Consider the following 18,083-nt stretch of genomic DNA (forward strand, 5'->3'; position numbering starts at 1 on the left):
AAAGGCACTTAAAGCATAAATTTCCCAAACATAACTTCCATGAACAAGAACAAGATCTTGACTTGATTCCAAACGATGCTTCATCTGACTACATATCCTGTACTTGGGACTTTTATCTCCTCGTTAGCTATGTCTCTAGCACTCAGAAATTGGTTTCGCTTTAGCTGAGAATGTCGTGACCCAGACGCCTTAAAGAGCCCAATTTAAAGTCCAAAACAAGAGTTTATTCAGTCCAACAAAAGGGTTCAAAGACACTATCAGTGCCTCTATCAGTGCCTCTGACATAAACAAAAGTTGCAGCAACTTGCAGGCAAAAATAGAGTACTTGGAAAATAAAGTGGATTAAACAGAAGTATAAGCCAGATTAAATCAGAGTGTGAGCAAAATGCTCCAAAATAACACAATTCAAAGGGGACAATAACACAAAACACAAGATGATGAAGCCGTCATCTAAATGCAGTCCGAAGTCCAGAAATCCCAGTATAAGCCAGACAGAATCCAGGAGGCAGAAACGTAGTCAGGGAAAGCCGAGGTCAGGAAAGGAGAGGTACACACTCACGTAGTTCAAGCCAGTCAATACACGGAAGATACAGCAACCTGTAGTCCCAGGACCCAACAAAGCAAGTGGCAGAGACAGGACCCAAAGCACGAAACAACACTTTGCCTTCTGCAAAGTTCCATTCGACTTGAGCAAAGTTTTATGTTACAGCTCATCATCTGTTGATGAGCTGTCCCCCGCCCCATCCCCATCTCCAGCAGCTGCCCGAGATGCTGTAGCTGAGCGCCCATGCCCATCCCTCCAATCGGTCCAAATTTTACCAAGACTTAGATCTCCCCATGTCTGCGTGTTGTCATCAGTCTGCCAGTCACCTGTAAACCCTTCAAAGGTGTCACTGGATGAGGGTTGTAAACAAACATCTCTAACCTCATTAACCTTAGTCCAATCTAAACATTCCCTTTCATCTTTGCTGCTCTCACTCCCATCACTCCCTTGAAAACCCAGGAAGTCTTCACTGTCTGTAGGAGCAGCAAGTATTTCACAAATCCTTTTTCTCTGACACTGACTCCTGCTCTTAAGTATACCTTTTCACTCCTCTCCCCCATCCTCATTCTCACTCATTTCGGAGAACCCTTCAAAGCTGTCGTCATCTGTTGGAGTCATGAATATTTCCCTAATCCTTTTCCGCTGCAGCTCTTTATCTAATAATTCCCCACTCCTCTTTGCAGTACTCCTACTAGCAGTTGTAAAATTGCCAGATGACTCAATCACAACAGAGAATTTCTTATCTTTTTCTCTCGGAGCCTGGCAGACCGCCGAAGCCACTGTTCGGCTCTCCTGTTTTGACTGATCTCCTCCCGTCTATCTATTTGCTCATTAATTTCTGCAGCTGGGACAAGTGCCGAGCTGTTTTCATGTTCCCTGTCATGGGAACTCTCTGGTACAATTCAGAAAGCACACCATCATCATCCCCACACCCCTCAGGGACATTCTCATGGGAAACTATACTTTTAACAGGGATCTCCTGGTCATTCACTGCATCAGTATCACTGGCCAAACCATTGCCAACTTGAAACTCATCTTGAAACTCATTGACATCACTCCCCACATGTCACAAAAGTGGAAAAACGTTCTGTTCCTGGTTTGAAAGGGTTATTTCCTGTTTAATTGTGTGGTCCTTACTTTAGGGAGAATGGACCAGAGTTGGGTCTGTTTTGGAATGCATGTAAATGAAAAATGATGTCAAGTAGAGCCTATAGAATAACATCCCAACTCCCTGCGTTTTCTTTTCCTGCAGCTTGAGGAAGAATCCTGCCGAACGAATGAGCTACTTGGAACTCATGGTGAGTCTCTTGCCCTCGGTTCCTTTCCTCATTGGCAGGGAGGAATTCCTTTATTATCATTGTTTACATTAGTGCTTCTCAACCTGGGGGTCGTGACCCCTGGAGGGGTCATGTAGGGGTGTCAGAGGGGTCGCCAAAGACAATATTTTCTGTTGGACATGGAGGTTCTGTGTGCCAAGTTTGGTTCAATTCCATCGTTGGTGGAGTTCAGAATGCTCTTTGGTTGTAGGTGAACTATAAATCCCAGCAACTACAATTCCCAAATGTCAAGGTCTATTTTCCCCAAACTACACCAGTGTTCACATTTGGGCATATTGAGAATTCTATGTGCCAAGTTTGGTCCAGATCCTCCATTGTTTTGAGTCCATAGTGCTCTCTGGATGTTGGTGAACTACAACTCCCAAACTCAAGGTCAATGCTCACCAAACCCTTCCCGTATTTTTTGTTGGTCATGGGAGTTCTGTGTGCCGAGTTTGGTTCAATTCCATTGTTGGTGGAGTTCAGAATGCTCTTTGATTGTAGGTGAACTATACATCCCAGCAACTACAACTCCCACAGGACAAAATTAATACCCTCCCCCAATTCCACCAGTATCCAAATTTGGGTGTATTGGGTATTTGTGCCAAATTTGTTCCAGTGAATGAATACTATTCACAACAGCAGCAAAATGACAGTTATGAAGGGTATTGATTTTGTTGTTTGGGAGTTGTAGTTGCTGGGGAGTTATTACATTTATTATTTTACTGTATTATTATATTTATTTCATTTATTTTATTTTACTCTATTATTATTATTATTATTACATTTATTATTATTATTATTACATTTATTATTTTACTCTATTATTATTATATTTATTATTTTATTCTATTATTATTGTTATTATCACATTTCCATTATTCTACTCCATTATTATTATTAGTTTATTCTCTTTATTATCATTGGAAGGATAAGTAAGCACATTTACATTGAAGAAGGTTAGAATAATGGTTTAATTAGAGTTGGACAGTCTTATCTTAAATTATAGTTTCATGTAAATATTCAGACCTCTTCCATCTTGGTTTCCTTCCATCTTGATCTTATGTTGACTTCTTAACATTGTAAGCATTTCTGTTATAACTGTCCCAATTCTTATCAGAGTTTACTTTTCAGCTCTTATTAGCAACTTTTAATTACAGTCCAGCAAGCACGTAGTTAGTCATTGCAGGCCTGGTGTTGACAAACACAAGGCTTGTGTTGACTTCCTTCTTAACATTGTAAACATTTATGTTATCACTCTCCCAATTCTTATCAGAGTTTACTTTTCAGCTTTTATTAGCAACTTTTAATTACAGTCCAGCAAGCAGGTAGTTAGTCATTGCAGGCCTGGTGTTGACAAACACAAGGCTTGTGTTGACCTCCTTCTTAACATTGTAAACATTTCTGTTATCACTCTCCCAATTCTTATCAGAGTTTATTGTTCAGCTCTTATTAGCAACTTTTAATTACAATCCAGCAAGCAGGTAGTTAGTCATTGCAGGCCTGGTGTTGACAAACACAAGGCTTTCCCACTTCTTATCAGAGTTTACTTTTCAGCTCTTATTAGCAACTTTTAATTACAGTCCAGCAAGCAGGTAGTTAGTCATTGCAGGCCTGGTGTTGACAAACACAAGGCTTGTGTTGACTTCCTTCTTAACATTGTAAACATTACTGTTATCACTCTCCCAATTCTGATCAGAGTTTACTTTTCAGCTCTTATTAGCAACTTTTAATTACAGTCCAGCAAGCATGTCGTTGGTCATCGCAGGCCTGGTGTTGACAAACACAAGGCTTGTGTTGACTTCCTTCTCAAGATTGTAAACATTTCTGTTATCACTCTCCCAATTCTTATCAGAGTTTACTTTTCAGCTCTTATTAGCAACTTTTAATTACAGTCCAGCAAGCAGGTAGTTAGTCATTGCAGGCCTGTTGTTGACAAACACAAGGCTTGTGTTGACTTCCTTCTTAACATTGTAAACATTTCTGTTATCACTCTCCCAATTCTTATCAGAGTTTACTTTTCAGCTCTTATTAGCAACTTTTAATTACAGTCCAGCAAGCACGTAGTTAGTCATTGCAGGCCTGGTGTTGAAAAACACCAGGCTTTCCCAGTTCTTATCAGAGTTTACTTTTCAGTTCTTATTAGCAGCTTTTAATTACAGTCCAGGAAGCAGGTTTACTTATTGCAGGCCTTAATATTATACTGGTGTCTCCAAAATTATTAACTGCGTCCTTCCATTCTTCCAGTCATTCCCAAACATCATATTAAATTCACATTTCTCAAATCTGCATATTACATTTTTTGACAATAACAGTAGTGAATCTAAGGTTCGATGGTTCCTTTCCGGAGTGCGTCACCATTTCCTTTTTTCCTCCCTCGCAGGCTCACCCGTTCTTCACCCTGCACGACACCAAAGAGACCGACATGGTCTCCTTCATCACAGAGATCCTCGCCGACGATTCTTAAGAATTTCTCCGCCGCCGAACAAAACAGAACTGGCACCGCCTCGACCCGGTTTCTCCCCGCGAACAGAGAACAGCAGCGGGAGTCAGGACTTTCTTCGCATTCACCGTGGTTTGCACAAAACAGAAGGAATGTCTTTGTCGCCTCCTCCCTCCCTGGATTCGTGCCGCCACCCTTCGCAGCCTTGCCGGGAGATTCGGTTCGCCTTCGTGCGGCGGGCGCGCCCTCCAACCCATCCCCATTGAGTGACTTTTAACTCCGTTCTGATTTGTTTTTGCCCCAAGCGTTTTGCAATGATCCGTGCTCAGGGATGTGCCGTCCAGGCGTCCTGCGTGGAAAAACATGGTTGGCGTTTCCTGCGGGAAATTAAGCTGCAATTTTAAAAGGGAAGCACTTCTTTGGCTCAAAAAAACGCCCTTTGTGTAGAAAACCAAGGCAAGAAGGAGGAGGACGCGCTATTCTTCTCGCCTGTTTTCCTCCTCTCCTTCCTTCCTTTTTTCTTTTCCGTCCTTCCTTTGCTTAGCTGCTGTTTTCCTTGCCCTTCTCTTCCCCATTTTCCCCTTTTCTTCCAGCTCTCATTTTCTCTTCTCTTCATTCTGTTTCATACTCCTACTCCCTTTCTTCTCCTACTTCTCCTCCTCCGTTCCCTTCTTCTCCATCTTCTCCTCCCTTCATCTTCTCCATCTCCTCCCCTTCTCCTCCATTCTCCTTCTCCCTCCCTTCCTCCTTCTCTCTTCCCTTCCTCTTTTTCTTCTCCATCTCCTCCTCTATTTTCTTCTCCCTTCTTCTTCTCCATCTCCCTCTTCTCCTTCTCTCTTCTCTTCCCCTTTTTCTCAATCTCCTCCTCCTCTAACTTCTCCTTCATTCCCTTTCTTCTCCTACTTCTCCTCTATCCTCCTCCATTCTCCATCTCGCCCTCCTCCTTCTATCTTCCCTTTCTTCTCCATCTCCTCCCTTCATCTTCTCCATCTTCTCCTCCCTTCATCTTCTCCATCTCCTCTCCTTCTCCCTCCCCTCCTCCTTCTCTCTTCCCTTCCTCTTTTTCTTCTCCATCTCCTCCTCTATTTTCTTCTCCCTTCTTCTTCTCCATCTCCCTCTTCTCCTTCTCTCTTCTCTTCCCCTTTTTCTCAATCTCCTCCTCCTCTAACTTCTCCTTCATTCCCTTTCTTCTCCTACTTCTCCTCTATCCTCCTCCATTCTCCATCTCGCCCTCCTCCTTCTATCTTCCCTTTCTTCTCCATCTCCTCCCTTCATCTTCTCCATCTTCTCCTCCCTTCATCTTCTCCATCTCCTCTCCTTCTCCCTCCCCTCCTCCTTCTCTCTTCCCTTCCTCTTTTTCTTCTCCATCTCCTCCTCTATTTTCTTCTCCCTTCTTCTTCTCCATCTCCCTCTTCTCCTTCTCTCTTCTCTTCCTCTTCTTCTCAATCTCCTCCTCAACTTCTCCTCCCCCTTTTCTTCTCCATCTCCTCCTCCTCCTCTCCTCCCTTCCCTTTCTTCTCCTCAATTCCCTTCTTCTTCTCCATCTCCCTCTTCTCCTTCTCTTTTCTTCTCCTTCTTCTCAATCTCCTCCTCCTCCTCTAACTTCTCCATTCCCGTTCTCCTCCATCTCATCCTTCTCTCCTCTCCCTTCTTCTCCCTCTTCTCCTTCTCTTTTCCTCTTATACTTCTCCATCTTATCGTTCTCCTCTTGTTTTCTCCTCCATTCCCCTTCTTCTTCTCCATCTCCCCTCCTCCTTACCTCTTCTCTTCCCCTTCTTCTCAATCTTCTCCTCCATCACCTCCTCCTTCTCTCATCTCCTTTTTCTTCTCCATCTCCTTCTTCTTCTCTCTTCCCCTTCCTTCTTCTGTCTTCTCCATCTCCTCCTCCTCTATTTTCTCGTCCATTCCCTTCTTCTTCTCCTATTCTATCTTCTCCATTCCCCTTCTACTCCATCTCCTCCTCCTTCTCTCCTCTCTTTCCCCTTTCTTTCTCCATCTCCTCCTCCTTCTCTCTTCCTCCTCTTCTTCTCCATCTCTTCCTCCATTCTCCATTCCCTTCTTCTTCACTTTCATCTCCTCCTCTAGCTTCTCCTCCATTCCCTTTCTTCTCCATCTCCTCCTCCTTCTCCATCTTCAGGGTGGATCCAGGTTTGAACTTTCCACCTGTGAGAAGCCTCCTTGCTGTTAGGGATTGTGGGAGTTGAAGTCCAAAACACCTGGCGGGAAGGCCGAAGTTGGCCCATGCCTGACTTAGGGGAGCAAAGATTGGGAAACGCTTCTTTAGGGAATGAAACTGGTGCTCCTTTTCGCAAACATAGAATGAATGCACTTCTATCTGCATCCCAAGGCTTGATCCCAAGGCTTGATCTGCCCTGGGATCTTTTTAAAAGAACCGGAAATGTGTCATAATAATGAATTTGAACCATGTTCGTGCACACATACACATTTGGGGGGGACTGACGGACACACATAGTCCTTTTTAAGCTGCTCCTATCAAATTGCCTCCACCATATTCTTGATTTGCCATATCGAACATTTTCTCTTTGCAGTAGGAGCCGTTCTCACAGGTCAGTCTAGAACCTGGAGTGTCAATCTAGAACCCAGAATGTATACTCTTGTATGAGAAATGCCTCCTTTGCTTTAAAAGGCAGCCACTTCCCTAATGTAAACCTTGGAAAAGTTTCCTGTTGTTTACCTCTATCGGATTCTTGATTTACCGCATAGAACATTGTCTCTTTAGAGTGGGAGCCATTCTCAGAGGTCAATCTAGAACCCAGAGTGCCAATCTAGAACCCATGTGGTGTATTCCTGCATGGGAAATGTCTCCTTTGCTTCAAAGGCAAGCCTAACCCAAACTTTGGAAAAGTTTCCTGTTGTTTACCTCTATCGGAGTCTCGATTTGCCGCATTGAACATTGTCTCTTTAGAGTGGAGCCATTCTCAGAGGTCAATCTAGAACCTGAATTGTATCCCCTTACATGGGAAATGTCTCCTTTGTTCCAAGGGCAGCAATTTCCCTAACCCAACTTTGGAAAAGTTTCCTAATTACCTCCATTGGATTCTTGATTTGCCGCTTCGAATGTTGTCTCTTTGCGGTGGGAGCCATTCTCAAAGGTCAACCTAGAACCCATAATGTTAATCTAGAATCCAGAAGGTATCCTCTCACATTGATTGGCTCTATCAAATGTTGTCTCTGCAGCAGGAGCTATTCTCACAGGTCAATCTAGAACCCAGAATATCAATCTAGAACCTGGAAGATATCATATTACATTGATTTGCTGCATCGATTGTTGTCTCTTTGTAGCAGGAGCCATTAAAACAGGGTGATCTAGAACACAATGTCACTCTAAAAGCCAGAAAGTATCCTCTTACATTGATTTGCTGCATCGGATGTTGTCTCTTTGCAGCGGGACCCATTCCTCACATGTCGATCTAGAACCCAGAAAGTATCCTCTTACATTGATTTGCTGCATCGGATGTTGTCTCTTTGCAGCGGGAGCCATTATCAGGTCAATCTAGAACCCACAATGTCAATCTAGAACCCAGAAAGTATCCTTTCACTTTGATTTGCTGCATCGAATGTTGTCTCTTTGCAGTGGGAGCCATTATCACAGGTCTTTCTAGAACCCAGAATGTCAACCTAGAACCCAGAAGGTATCGTCTTACATGGGAAATGTCTCCTTTGTCTTAAACGCAACCACTTCCCGAACCCAAACCTTGGAGGAGTATCCTGTTGTTTACCTTTAGGAAAGTGGCCCCTGATGTTAGTTCCTCTGAGTTTTCGCCTTTCGTCTCTCTCTTTTGTGCCAAATTGCAGGATTCGGGGCAAGCCCTGGATGTCTTTGCCACCGGCTTCCCATCCACACGTTAACCAGCCCTGGCCCTGCTTAGCTTTTAGAATGGGACGAAATCCAAGTGCATCGCAAGTGGGAATGAAATTAGGAAGGAGAGTCAATTTCTCCGATGGCAACCAGTGCCATTTTGGGGAAAATGCAAAGGAAAATTGAGATTGCAAGGATGCATTGGGGATATTTTGGCATCATTTCGTGGGTTTGGAGGCATTTCTGCATTGACACACCCCAAAAGGAAATTTTGGGTCGGGTTCAAGGGCCAACTCGGAAGGATCCTGGCTTTGAATCTTTGCTCTCTTTTGCTCTGCGCTCTTTAGATACGGCTTCTGTTTTCCCCTCTATAATATTCCTCTTCTCGATCCCACCCATCCTGAAAATCTAGGCTGCCGGGGGCTTATTTTCGAACGTAAACATTAATTATATTTGGAAACTTTACCCTTAAACGAAAGGAACTTTGTGCAAAGTGTTTGGGAGAACTGGTTTTAAAGTGGGGAATATGGCGGTAAGACCTCGAGACACCCAGGAGTGATTTGTGTGGGAGAAATATATATATATATCTATCTATGTGTGTGTGTGTGATATACATTAAAAACTGCCTTTAAAATCCCATTTTTTTCTGGAAACAATGACAGGTTTCCCTCCGTTTGTCCACTTTTGAAAAGAGAGAGATAACTTTGTTTTTTTCCTCCCGAAAAGGGACTTCACTTCCTTTACTTTCATAGTTATTCTCATCCATTGATCTTCCAGGACTACAATTCCCATCACCCTCCAGTTGCAACTCTTACCAGAGCAATGGGAGATGTAGTTACCCAGGGACATGCTGTATTTTCGAACTTGAGGGAGTTTTGGAAGGTAGTTCCAATTAATTGCAATTCCCATCATCCCCAGTTGCAACTCTCACCATAGTGATGGGAGTTGTAGTTAGCCAGGGATACACTATCTTTTAAGCCCCAAGCAGTTTTGGAGGGTAGTTCCAGTTAATTGCAATTCCCATCATCCCCAGTTGCAACTCTCACCATAGTGATGGGAGTTGTAGTTAGCCAGGGACAACACTACCTTTTAAGCCCAAAGCACCTTTGGAAGGTAGTTCCAATTAATTGCAATTCCCATCATCCCCAGTTGCAACTCTCTTACCATAGTGATGGGAGTTGTAGTTAGCCAGGGACAACACTACCTTTTAAGCCCAAAGCAGCTTTGGAAGCTAGTTCCAATTAATTGCAATTCCCATCATCCCCAGTTGCCACTCTCTTACCATAGTGATGGGAGTTGTAGTTAGCCAGGGACAACACTACCTTTTAAGCCCAAAGCAGCTTTGGAAGGTAGTTCCAATTAATTGCAATTCCCATCATCCCCAGTTGCCACTCTTACCAGAGTGATGGGAGTTGTAGTTACCCAGCGACATGCTGTCTTTTGAGCCTGAAGGAGTTTTGGAGGGCAGCTCTGATGGATCACAATTCCCATCATCCCCAGTTGCAACTCTCTTAGAGATGGGAGTTGTAGTTACCCAGGGAGTTGTAGTTACCCAGCGACATGCTGTCTTTTGAGCCTGAGGGAGCTTTGGAGGGCTGCTCTGATGGATCACAATTCCCATCATCCCCAGTTGCAACCCTCCTAGTGATGGGAGTTGTAGTTAGCCATGGGCACGCTGGATTTTGCTCCCAAAACACAGGCCTTGTTTGATCCCACAATGCAGTGTGTCCCTGGCTAACTACAACTCCCATCAACTTGGCCAACACAGCCACTGAGTGTCGCAACAGGGTCATGATGGAAACCACAACTCCCAAGTCGGTCAATTATTGTAGTTACTGACAGACACACTGTCTTTTGAGCCCAAAGGAGCTTTGGAGGGTAGCTCTGATTGATTACAATTCCCATAATCCCCAGTTGCAACTCTTGCCAGAGTGATGGGAGTTACCCAGGAACACACTGTCTTTTGAGCCCAAAGGAGCTTTGGAGGGCAACTCTGATTGCAATCTTCATCATCCCCAGTTGTAACTCTTACAAGAATGATGGGAATTGTAGTTAGCCAGGAATACACTGCCTTTTGAGCTTCCAAAAGCTTTGGAGGGTGGCTAAGATTGCAATTTCCACCATCCCTAGTTGCAACTTACCAGAGTGATGGGAGTTGTAGTTAGCCATGGACACACTGTCTTTTGAACCCAAGGGAGCTTTGGAGGGCAGTTCCGGTTTATTGTAGTTCCCATAATCCCCATGTGCAGCACGTATCAGAGTGATGGGAGTTGTAGTTATTCAGGGACATGCTGTCTTTTGAACCTGATAGAGTTTTGGAGGGCAGCTCTGATTGATCGCAATTTCCACCATCCCCAGTTGCAACTCTTACCGTAGTGATGGGAATTGTAGTTACACAGGAATACAGTCTTTTGATCTTAAGAGGGCTTTGGAGGGCGGCTCCAGTTGATTGCAGTTCCCATAATCCCCAGTTGCCACTCTTACCAGAGTGATGGGAGTTGTAGTTACCGAAGGACGTGCTGTCTTTTGAGCCTGATGGAGATTTAGAGGGCAGTTCTGATCGATTGCAATTCCCATCACCCCTAATTGGAACACTTACCGGAATGATGAGAATTGTAGTTACCCAGGGACATGGTGTCTTTTGAGCCTGAGGGAGCTTTGGAGGACAGCTCTGATTGATTACAATTCCCATAATCCCCAGTTGCAACTCTTACCAGAGCGATGGGAGTTGCAGTTTGCCAGGAATAGACAAAACACAACAGCCCTCATTTGATCCCAAAAGGCAGTGTGTCCCTGGGTAACTACAACTCCCATCCTCTTGGTCAGCACAGCCACTGAGTGTCGCAACAGGGTGATGATGGGAACTTCAACTCCCAAGTTGCCCAATAGGACTGAAGATCTTGACTTTGGAGGCAACGGTGCCATGAAAGCCGGCTATATGAAGAAATCCTTCCTTTCTTGAACCAGCTACTTTCTACTTTTCCGAAATTCCTTTGGCCAAGGGTGACAGACAGACAACAAAACCCATGGACTATTTGCAAAATCCTTCTCATTTTTCCAGGCAGATTGTGCAACGTCTCTTCTCCCCAAACATTCTTAACCCTGTGGCCTCGAAATGTGCAGCACTGGGTTGTGCACTTGTATCATAACAGATATTTTGGGGGAATCTCTTTGAGAATGGTGTGATTGTGCCTTTCCGGAGTTTATCTGCGGGGATATCTTCTCTGACATTACACGGATACACAAAACTGTGGATACTAGCAAACTATTGAAAATATCCGCGGGGAAAACTTTCCGCGGGGATATCTTTCTAGATATTACACGGATACACAAAACTGTGGATACTAGCAAACTGTTGAAAAGTAACTTCCTTATTGACATATATAACTTCGATATACGCGGGGATATCTTACTCCGACATTGCACGGATACACAAAACTGTGGATACTAGCAAACTATTGAAAAGTAACTTCTTTGTTGACATATATAATATAACTTCGATATCCGCAGGGATATCGTCTCAGACATTGCACGGATACACAAAACTGTGGATACTAGCAAACTACTGAAAATATCCGCGATATCCGCGGGGAAAACTTTGTATCCGCGGGGATATCTTCCCAGACGTTGCACAGATACACAAAACTGTGGATACTAGCAAACTGTTGAAAAGTAACTTCCTTATTGACATATAACTTCGATATACGCGGGGATATCTTTCCCAGACATTACACAGATACACAAAACTGTGGATACTAGCAAACTATTGAAAAGTAACTTCCTTGTTCTCATACATAATTTAACTTCGATATCCGCAGGGATATCTTCTCAGACATTGCACAGATACACAAAACTGTGGATACTAGCAAACTATTGAAATTGTCCACGATATCCGTGGGAAAAACTTCAATATCTGCGGGGATATCTTCCCAGACATTACACGGATACACAAAACTGTGGATACTAGCAAACTATTGAAAATATCTGCGATATCTGCGGGGAAAACTTCGATATCCGTGGGGATATCTTCTCAGACATTGCACAGATACACAAAACAATAGATACTAGCAAGCTATTGAAAAGTAACTTCCCTGTTGAAACATAGAATATAACTTTGATATCCGCGGGGATATCTTCCCAGACATTACACGGATACACAAAACTGTGGATACCAGCAAACTATTGAAAAGTAACTTCCTTGTTGACATATATAATATAACTTCAATATCCGCGGGGATATCTTCCCAGACATTGCACGGATACACAAAACTGGGTACAATTTCGATATCCGCGGGGATATCTTCCCAGACATTTCACGGATACACAAAACTGGATACAAGCAAGCTATTGAAAAGTAACTTCCTTGTTGACATATAACTTCGATATCCGCGGGGATATCTTCTCAGACGTTGCACAGATACACAAAACTGTGGATACTAGCAAACTATTGAAAAGTAACTTCCTTGTTGACGTATATAATATAACTGATATCCGCGGGGATATCTTCTTAGACATTACACGGATACACAAAACTGTGGATACTAACAAACTATTGAAATGAAGGATTTTGCACAAAAATATTATATAGAGTAGGCATGTGCAAACTTCAGCCCTTCAGGTGTTTTGGACTTCAACTCCCACAATTCCTGGCCTCATTCCTGAGGCCAGGAATTGTGGGTTTTGAAGTCCAAAACACCTGAAGCGAAGGCTGAAGTTTGCCCATACCTGATATAGAATCATGCCGGAAAACGTTGGAAATGTCTCTGTATTTGGTAGGTCGTGTGTCAAGGAAACGAGTACCGCGGATACGGGAGGACGTTTTCCAAATCTCTTTGTTTTTCCCACCATTTCTCCCAAGTTTGGAAAAGTTTTCAGTCAGCCTGGGAAATAGCAAACGACCGTTGGGTTTCTGGGAAACATAACTCTTTAAAGGAGTAACTTTTCCAACTTCTACCATCCTCTTGGGGAACTGCCAATGCTTTTTATGATTTGCAAGACTTTGTTTGTAAAACAACTAACTTTTTTGTCATTTGGTTTTCAATAAAATAAACCCGAACCAAGTTTTTTCCTCCCATTGCTGGCCTTTCTTTCCAAACTACACATGAGTCTGTTGCTTTAAGTAGAAACAAAAATATAGTTCTATTTACACAAAGCAAAACAGAAGAATTGTTCTCAGCAATATACAACAAACAATATCCCCGGCGAGTCTTCTTCTTTACACGACAACATGAAAACACATAGCAAAATAATATAGTCTCTCTACTTAGTTATCCCTAGAATGTCCTTATTGTGCCATAAACAAGCAGTTTCTCTGGCACTCCAAACTGCTTCAGCTGCAGGTCGCTGCATAACCACTCCCAGCAACAGCTAAACGTTTCTTCAGCTCAAAACGAGCCATCAAGCTAAGCCAAAATGCAAAGCTCAAAGCTTGCAAACCTAGTGCCTTGTTATAATACACCCAATTAACTTGTGGGAGCTGAAACAGAAAATATTCTGATCCTCCCTGTTACTTTAAAAAAGCCTGTTGTAAACCCCTAGTAGCAACAAAATCAGCAAGCAGTTAATTGAAGAATATATAGAGGCAAAGCAGTACAAAACAGCAAAAACAGTAAATATCCAATACATAAAATAGTCCATAAGCTTCAAAGGAAAACAAGATCTATGAGTGCATAAAAATCCGTAAAACTAGACACTTGAATCCATGAAACATTTGCACCCATGCTTCTCAACCTCCGAGGGGGGAATTGTCAATCAATTTAGAACGACAGCCGCCAAAATACTACATAAAAGAGACCCCTTTCTCTCAGAAAATGTGTCTCAAAGAATCAGAGTTGGAAGAGACCTGGTGGGCCATCCAGTCCAACCCCATTCTGTCAAAAAATTGCATTCAAAGCACCTCCAACAGATGGCCCTCCAGCCTCTGTTTCAAAGCCCCCAATGAAAGAGCCTCCACCACACTCCGGGGCAGAGAGTTCCACTGCTGAACAGCTCTCACAGTCATAGAATCCTAGAATTGGAAGAGACCTCCTGGACCATCCAGTCCAACCCCATTCTGCCAAGAAGCAGGAGTATTGCATTCAAATCACCCCTGACAAATGGCCATCCAGCCCCTGTTTCAAAGCTTTCCAAAGAAGGAGCCTCCACCACACTCCGGGGCGGAGAGTTCCACTGCTGAACGGCTCTCACAGCCAGGAAGTTCTTCCTCATGTTCAGATGGCATCTCCTCTCTTGTAGTTTGAAGCCATTGTTCCGTGTCCTAGTCTGCAAGGAAGCAGAAAACAAGCTTTTTCCCTCCTCCTCCCTGTGGCTTCCTCTCACATATTTATACATGGCTATCATATCTCCTCTCAGCCTTCTCTTCTTCAGGCTAAACATGCCCAGCTCCTTAAGTCGCTCCTCATAGGGCTTGTTCTCCAGACCCTTGATCATTTTAGTCGCCTTCTTTCTCTGGACACATTCCAGCTTGTCAATATCTCTCTTGAATTGTGGTGCCCAGAAATGGACACAATATTCCAGGTGTGGTCAAACCAAGGCAGAATAGAGCATGGGGAGCATGACTTCCCTAGATCTAGACACTAGGCTCCTATTGATGCAGGCCAAAATCCCATTGGCTTTTTTTGCCGCCACATCACATTGTTGGCTCATGTTTAACTTGTTGTCCACGAAGACTGCAAACGTGATGATCCTGCCTTCTAACCCTTCATCTAAGTCATGAATGGAGATCCCGAACAGGACCGGGCCCAGGACGGAACTCTGCTGATGGTACTCCACACGCACTTCTTTCCAAGATGAAGAGGAAGCCTTGGTTGAGAACCACTGATATAAATGTTTTAAATAAATAAATAAATGTATGCACTCCACTTACCTCACTGCCAACAGACCTCTGAAGATGCCAGCCACAGATGCAGGAGAAACGTTGGGAGAGAATGCTGCTGGAACATAGTCGTATGACCCGGAAAACTCACAGCGATCCAGAATAGCATCACTTTGTGGGCTTTGCCTCCAATGCCACACATCAAGTAACCACTAGATGGTAGCCGTGGCTCAACTTTTCTGTGGTGGAACCAGAGCAGCAGGACTGAGTATTTTACTTTTAATTACTTTCTTACCCATAGGTGTAGGAACCTTATATAGGATGATCCCATAGCTTCACGACATCCCTAAGGGGTAGGCAAGGCATAGTGCAAGACGACTGGGGATTTGGGATCTAGAGCAGTGTTTCTCAACCTTCCTAATTCCGTGACCCCTTAATGCAGTTCCTCCTTTTCTGGTGACCCCCAACCATCACATTATTTTCGTTGCTACTTCATAACTCTATATTTACTACCACTATAAATCGTCATGTAAATATCTGATATGCAGGATATTCACTAGACCAAATTTGGCACAAATACCTGATACACCCAACTTTGAATACTTGGTGGGGTTGGGGTAGATTGATTTTGTCATTTGGGAGTTGTAGTTGCTGGGCTTTATAGTTCACCTACAATCGGAGAGCATTCTGAACTCCACCAACAATGGAACTGAACCAGAACTCCCATGACCAACATAAAATACTGGAAGGGTTTGGTGGGCATTGACCTTGAGTTTTGGAGTTGTAGTTCACCTACATCCAGGTAGCACTGTGGACTCAAACAATGATGGATCTGGACCAGACTTGGCACAAATACTCAATATGTCCAAATGTGAACACTGGTGGAGTTCGTGGAAAATAGACCTTGACATTTGGGAGTTGTAGTTGCTGGGATTTATAGTTCACCTACAATCAAAGAGCATTCTAAACCCCACCAACGATAGAATTGAACCAAAGTTCCCACACAGAACCTACATGGCCTACAGAAAAAACTGTTTTTTGATGGTCTTTGGTGACCCCTCTGACACCCCCTCGCGACCCTATCAGGGGTCCTGACCCCCAGGTTGAGAAACACTGATCTAGAGTGTGTGTCTTGCCGAAGGATACGTACATGACTGTGGAGCCCTATACTTGACCTGCATGTCCTCCCACAGTGAGGGCATTGGTTTCAAGGTGGAAGGCAGTCCCAGTTGGGATTGGCTTGATGCACCTTCCTCTTGGCACATTTCTCTCTTTCGTCCTCCATTCGTGCCTCTTCAAATTCTACAGCACTGCTGGTCACAGCTGACCTCCAGCTGGAGCGCTCAAGGGCCAGGACTTCCCAGTTCTTTCTGCATAACCTTTGAAGTGGCTGGAGATATATGTATGTTTTACAATCCATAGATTTCAGTTTCTTCTTGAGAACCAAAAGATGTTGGCTGTGTGGGAACTGCATGTTGTAGCTGTTAGTATAGCAGAGCACTCAAAAACAAACAGGATACAAAAGTTGAGCATCAGCTCATTTGGCATTGAATTGTTGCTAAAACTGTGAACTAGCCTGAGTCCCCTTCAGGCTTGAGAAAGAAGGTATACAAATACTACAAATACCACAAATAAATAGTGAACAGAGCGTGAAGTGCCATGTGACGTGGCTGTAAAGAATCCAGAGCTTAGAAGGCAAACATGCAGAGTCATAGAGTCATAGAATCATAAAGTTGTAAGAGACGAATTTATGTTGCCATAAAAATCTCCAGCAATGTGCAAAAGAATGAGGAAGTACTCCATTGGTGTCCCAAATGGACAATGAAGTGACAGCTCCCCGGTGGCTGGAATTCGACCATACAGTCATGAAGGAGATGAATTTACATCACCATAAATATCTCCAGCAGCGTGCAAAAGAATGAGGAAGTACTCTATTGGTGTCCCAAGTGGACGATGAAGCAACAGCTCCCCCGGTGGCTGGAATTCAACCATACAATCATGAAGGAGATGAATTTACATCACCATAAAAATCTCCAGCAGCGTGCAAAAGAATGAGGAAGTACTCCATTGGTGTCCCAAGTGGACAATGAAGCGACAGCTCCCCCGGTGGCTGGAATTAAACCATACAATCATGAAGGAGACGAATTTACTTTGCCATAAAAATCTCCAGTAGTGTGCAAAAGAATGAGGAAGTACTCCATTGGTGTCCCAAATGGACAATGAAGTGACAGCTCCCCCGGTGGCTGGAATTAAACCATACAATCATGAAGGAGACGAATTTACATTGCCATAAAAATCTCCAGCAATGTGCAAAAGAATGAGGAAGTACTCCATTGGTGTCCCAAATGGACGATGAAGCGACAGCTCCCCCAGTGGCTGGAATTCAACCATACAATCATGAAGGAGACGAATTTATATCACCATAAAAATCTCCAGCAGTGTGCAAAAGAATGAGGAAGTACACCATTGGTGTCCCAAATGGACGATGAAGCGACAGCTCCCCCAGTGGCTGGAATTCGACCATACCATCATGAAGGAGACGAATTTACATCGCCATAAAAATCTCCAGCAGTGTGCAAAAGAATGAGGAAGTACTCCATTGGTGTCCCAAATGGACGATGAAGCGACAGCTCCCCCAGTGGCTGGAATTTGACTATACAATCATGAAGGAGACGAATTTACTTTGCCATAAAAATCTCCAGTAGTGTGCAAAAGAATGAGGAAGTACTCCTTTGGTGTCCCAAATGGACGATGAAGCGACAGCTCCCCAAGTGGCTGGAATTAAACCATACAATCATGAAGGAGATGAATTTACATTGCCATAAAAATCTCCAGCAGCGTGCAAAAGAATGAGGAAGTACTCCATTTGTGTCCCAAATGAACGATGAAGCGACAGCTCCCCCGGTGGCTGGAATTCAACCATACAATCATGAAGGAGACGAATTTACATCGCCATAAAAATCTCCAGCAGCGTGCAAAAGAATGAGGAAGTACTCCATCGGTGTCCCAAATGGACGATGAAGCGACATCTCCCCCAGTGGCTAGAATTCGACCATACAATCATGAAGGAGACGAATTTACATCGCCATAAAAATCTCCAGCAGCCTGCAAAAGAATGAGGAAGTACTCCATCGGTGTCCCAAGTG

General features: G+C 43.7%; 1 protein-coding gene across 2 annotated transcripts in view; it reads left to right on the top strand.

Annotated features, from left to right (window-relative positions):
- LOC132780018 (dual specificity mitogen-activated protein kinase kinase 3-like) overlaps positions 1-8,779 on the top strand; it is a 99,554-nt gene extending 90,775 nt beyond the window's left edge. For both annotated transcript variants that reach the window (XM_067473337.1, XM_067473336.1), the window contains exons 12-13: positions 1,797-1,842; positions 4,244-8,779. In XM_067473337.1, the coding sequence (XP_067329438.1) occupies positions 1,797-1,842; positions 4,244-4,327 (130 nt within the window). In that variant the 3' untranslated portion in view covers positions 4,328-8,779. The remainder of the gene's footprint in view (positions 1-1,796; positions 1,843-4,243) is intronic.
- The last annotated feature ends 9,304 nt before the right edge of the window (positions 8,780-18,083 follow it).

The sequence above is a fragment of the Anolis sagrei genome, chromosome X (assembly GCF_037176765.1).
Source record: "Anolis sagrei isolate rAnoSag1 chromosome X, rAnoSag1.mat, whole genome shotgun sequence".
NCBI lineage: Eukaryota > Metazoa > Chordata > Lepidosauria > Squamata > Dactyloidae > Anolis > Anolis sagrei.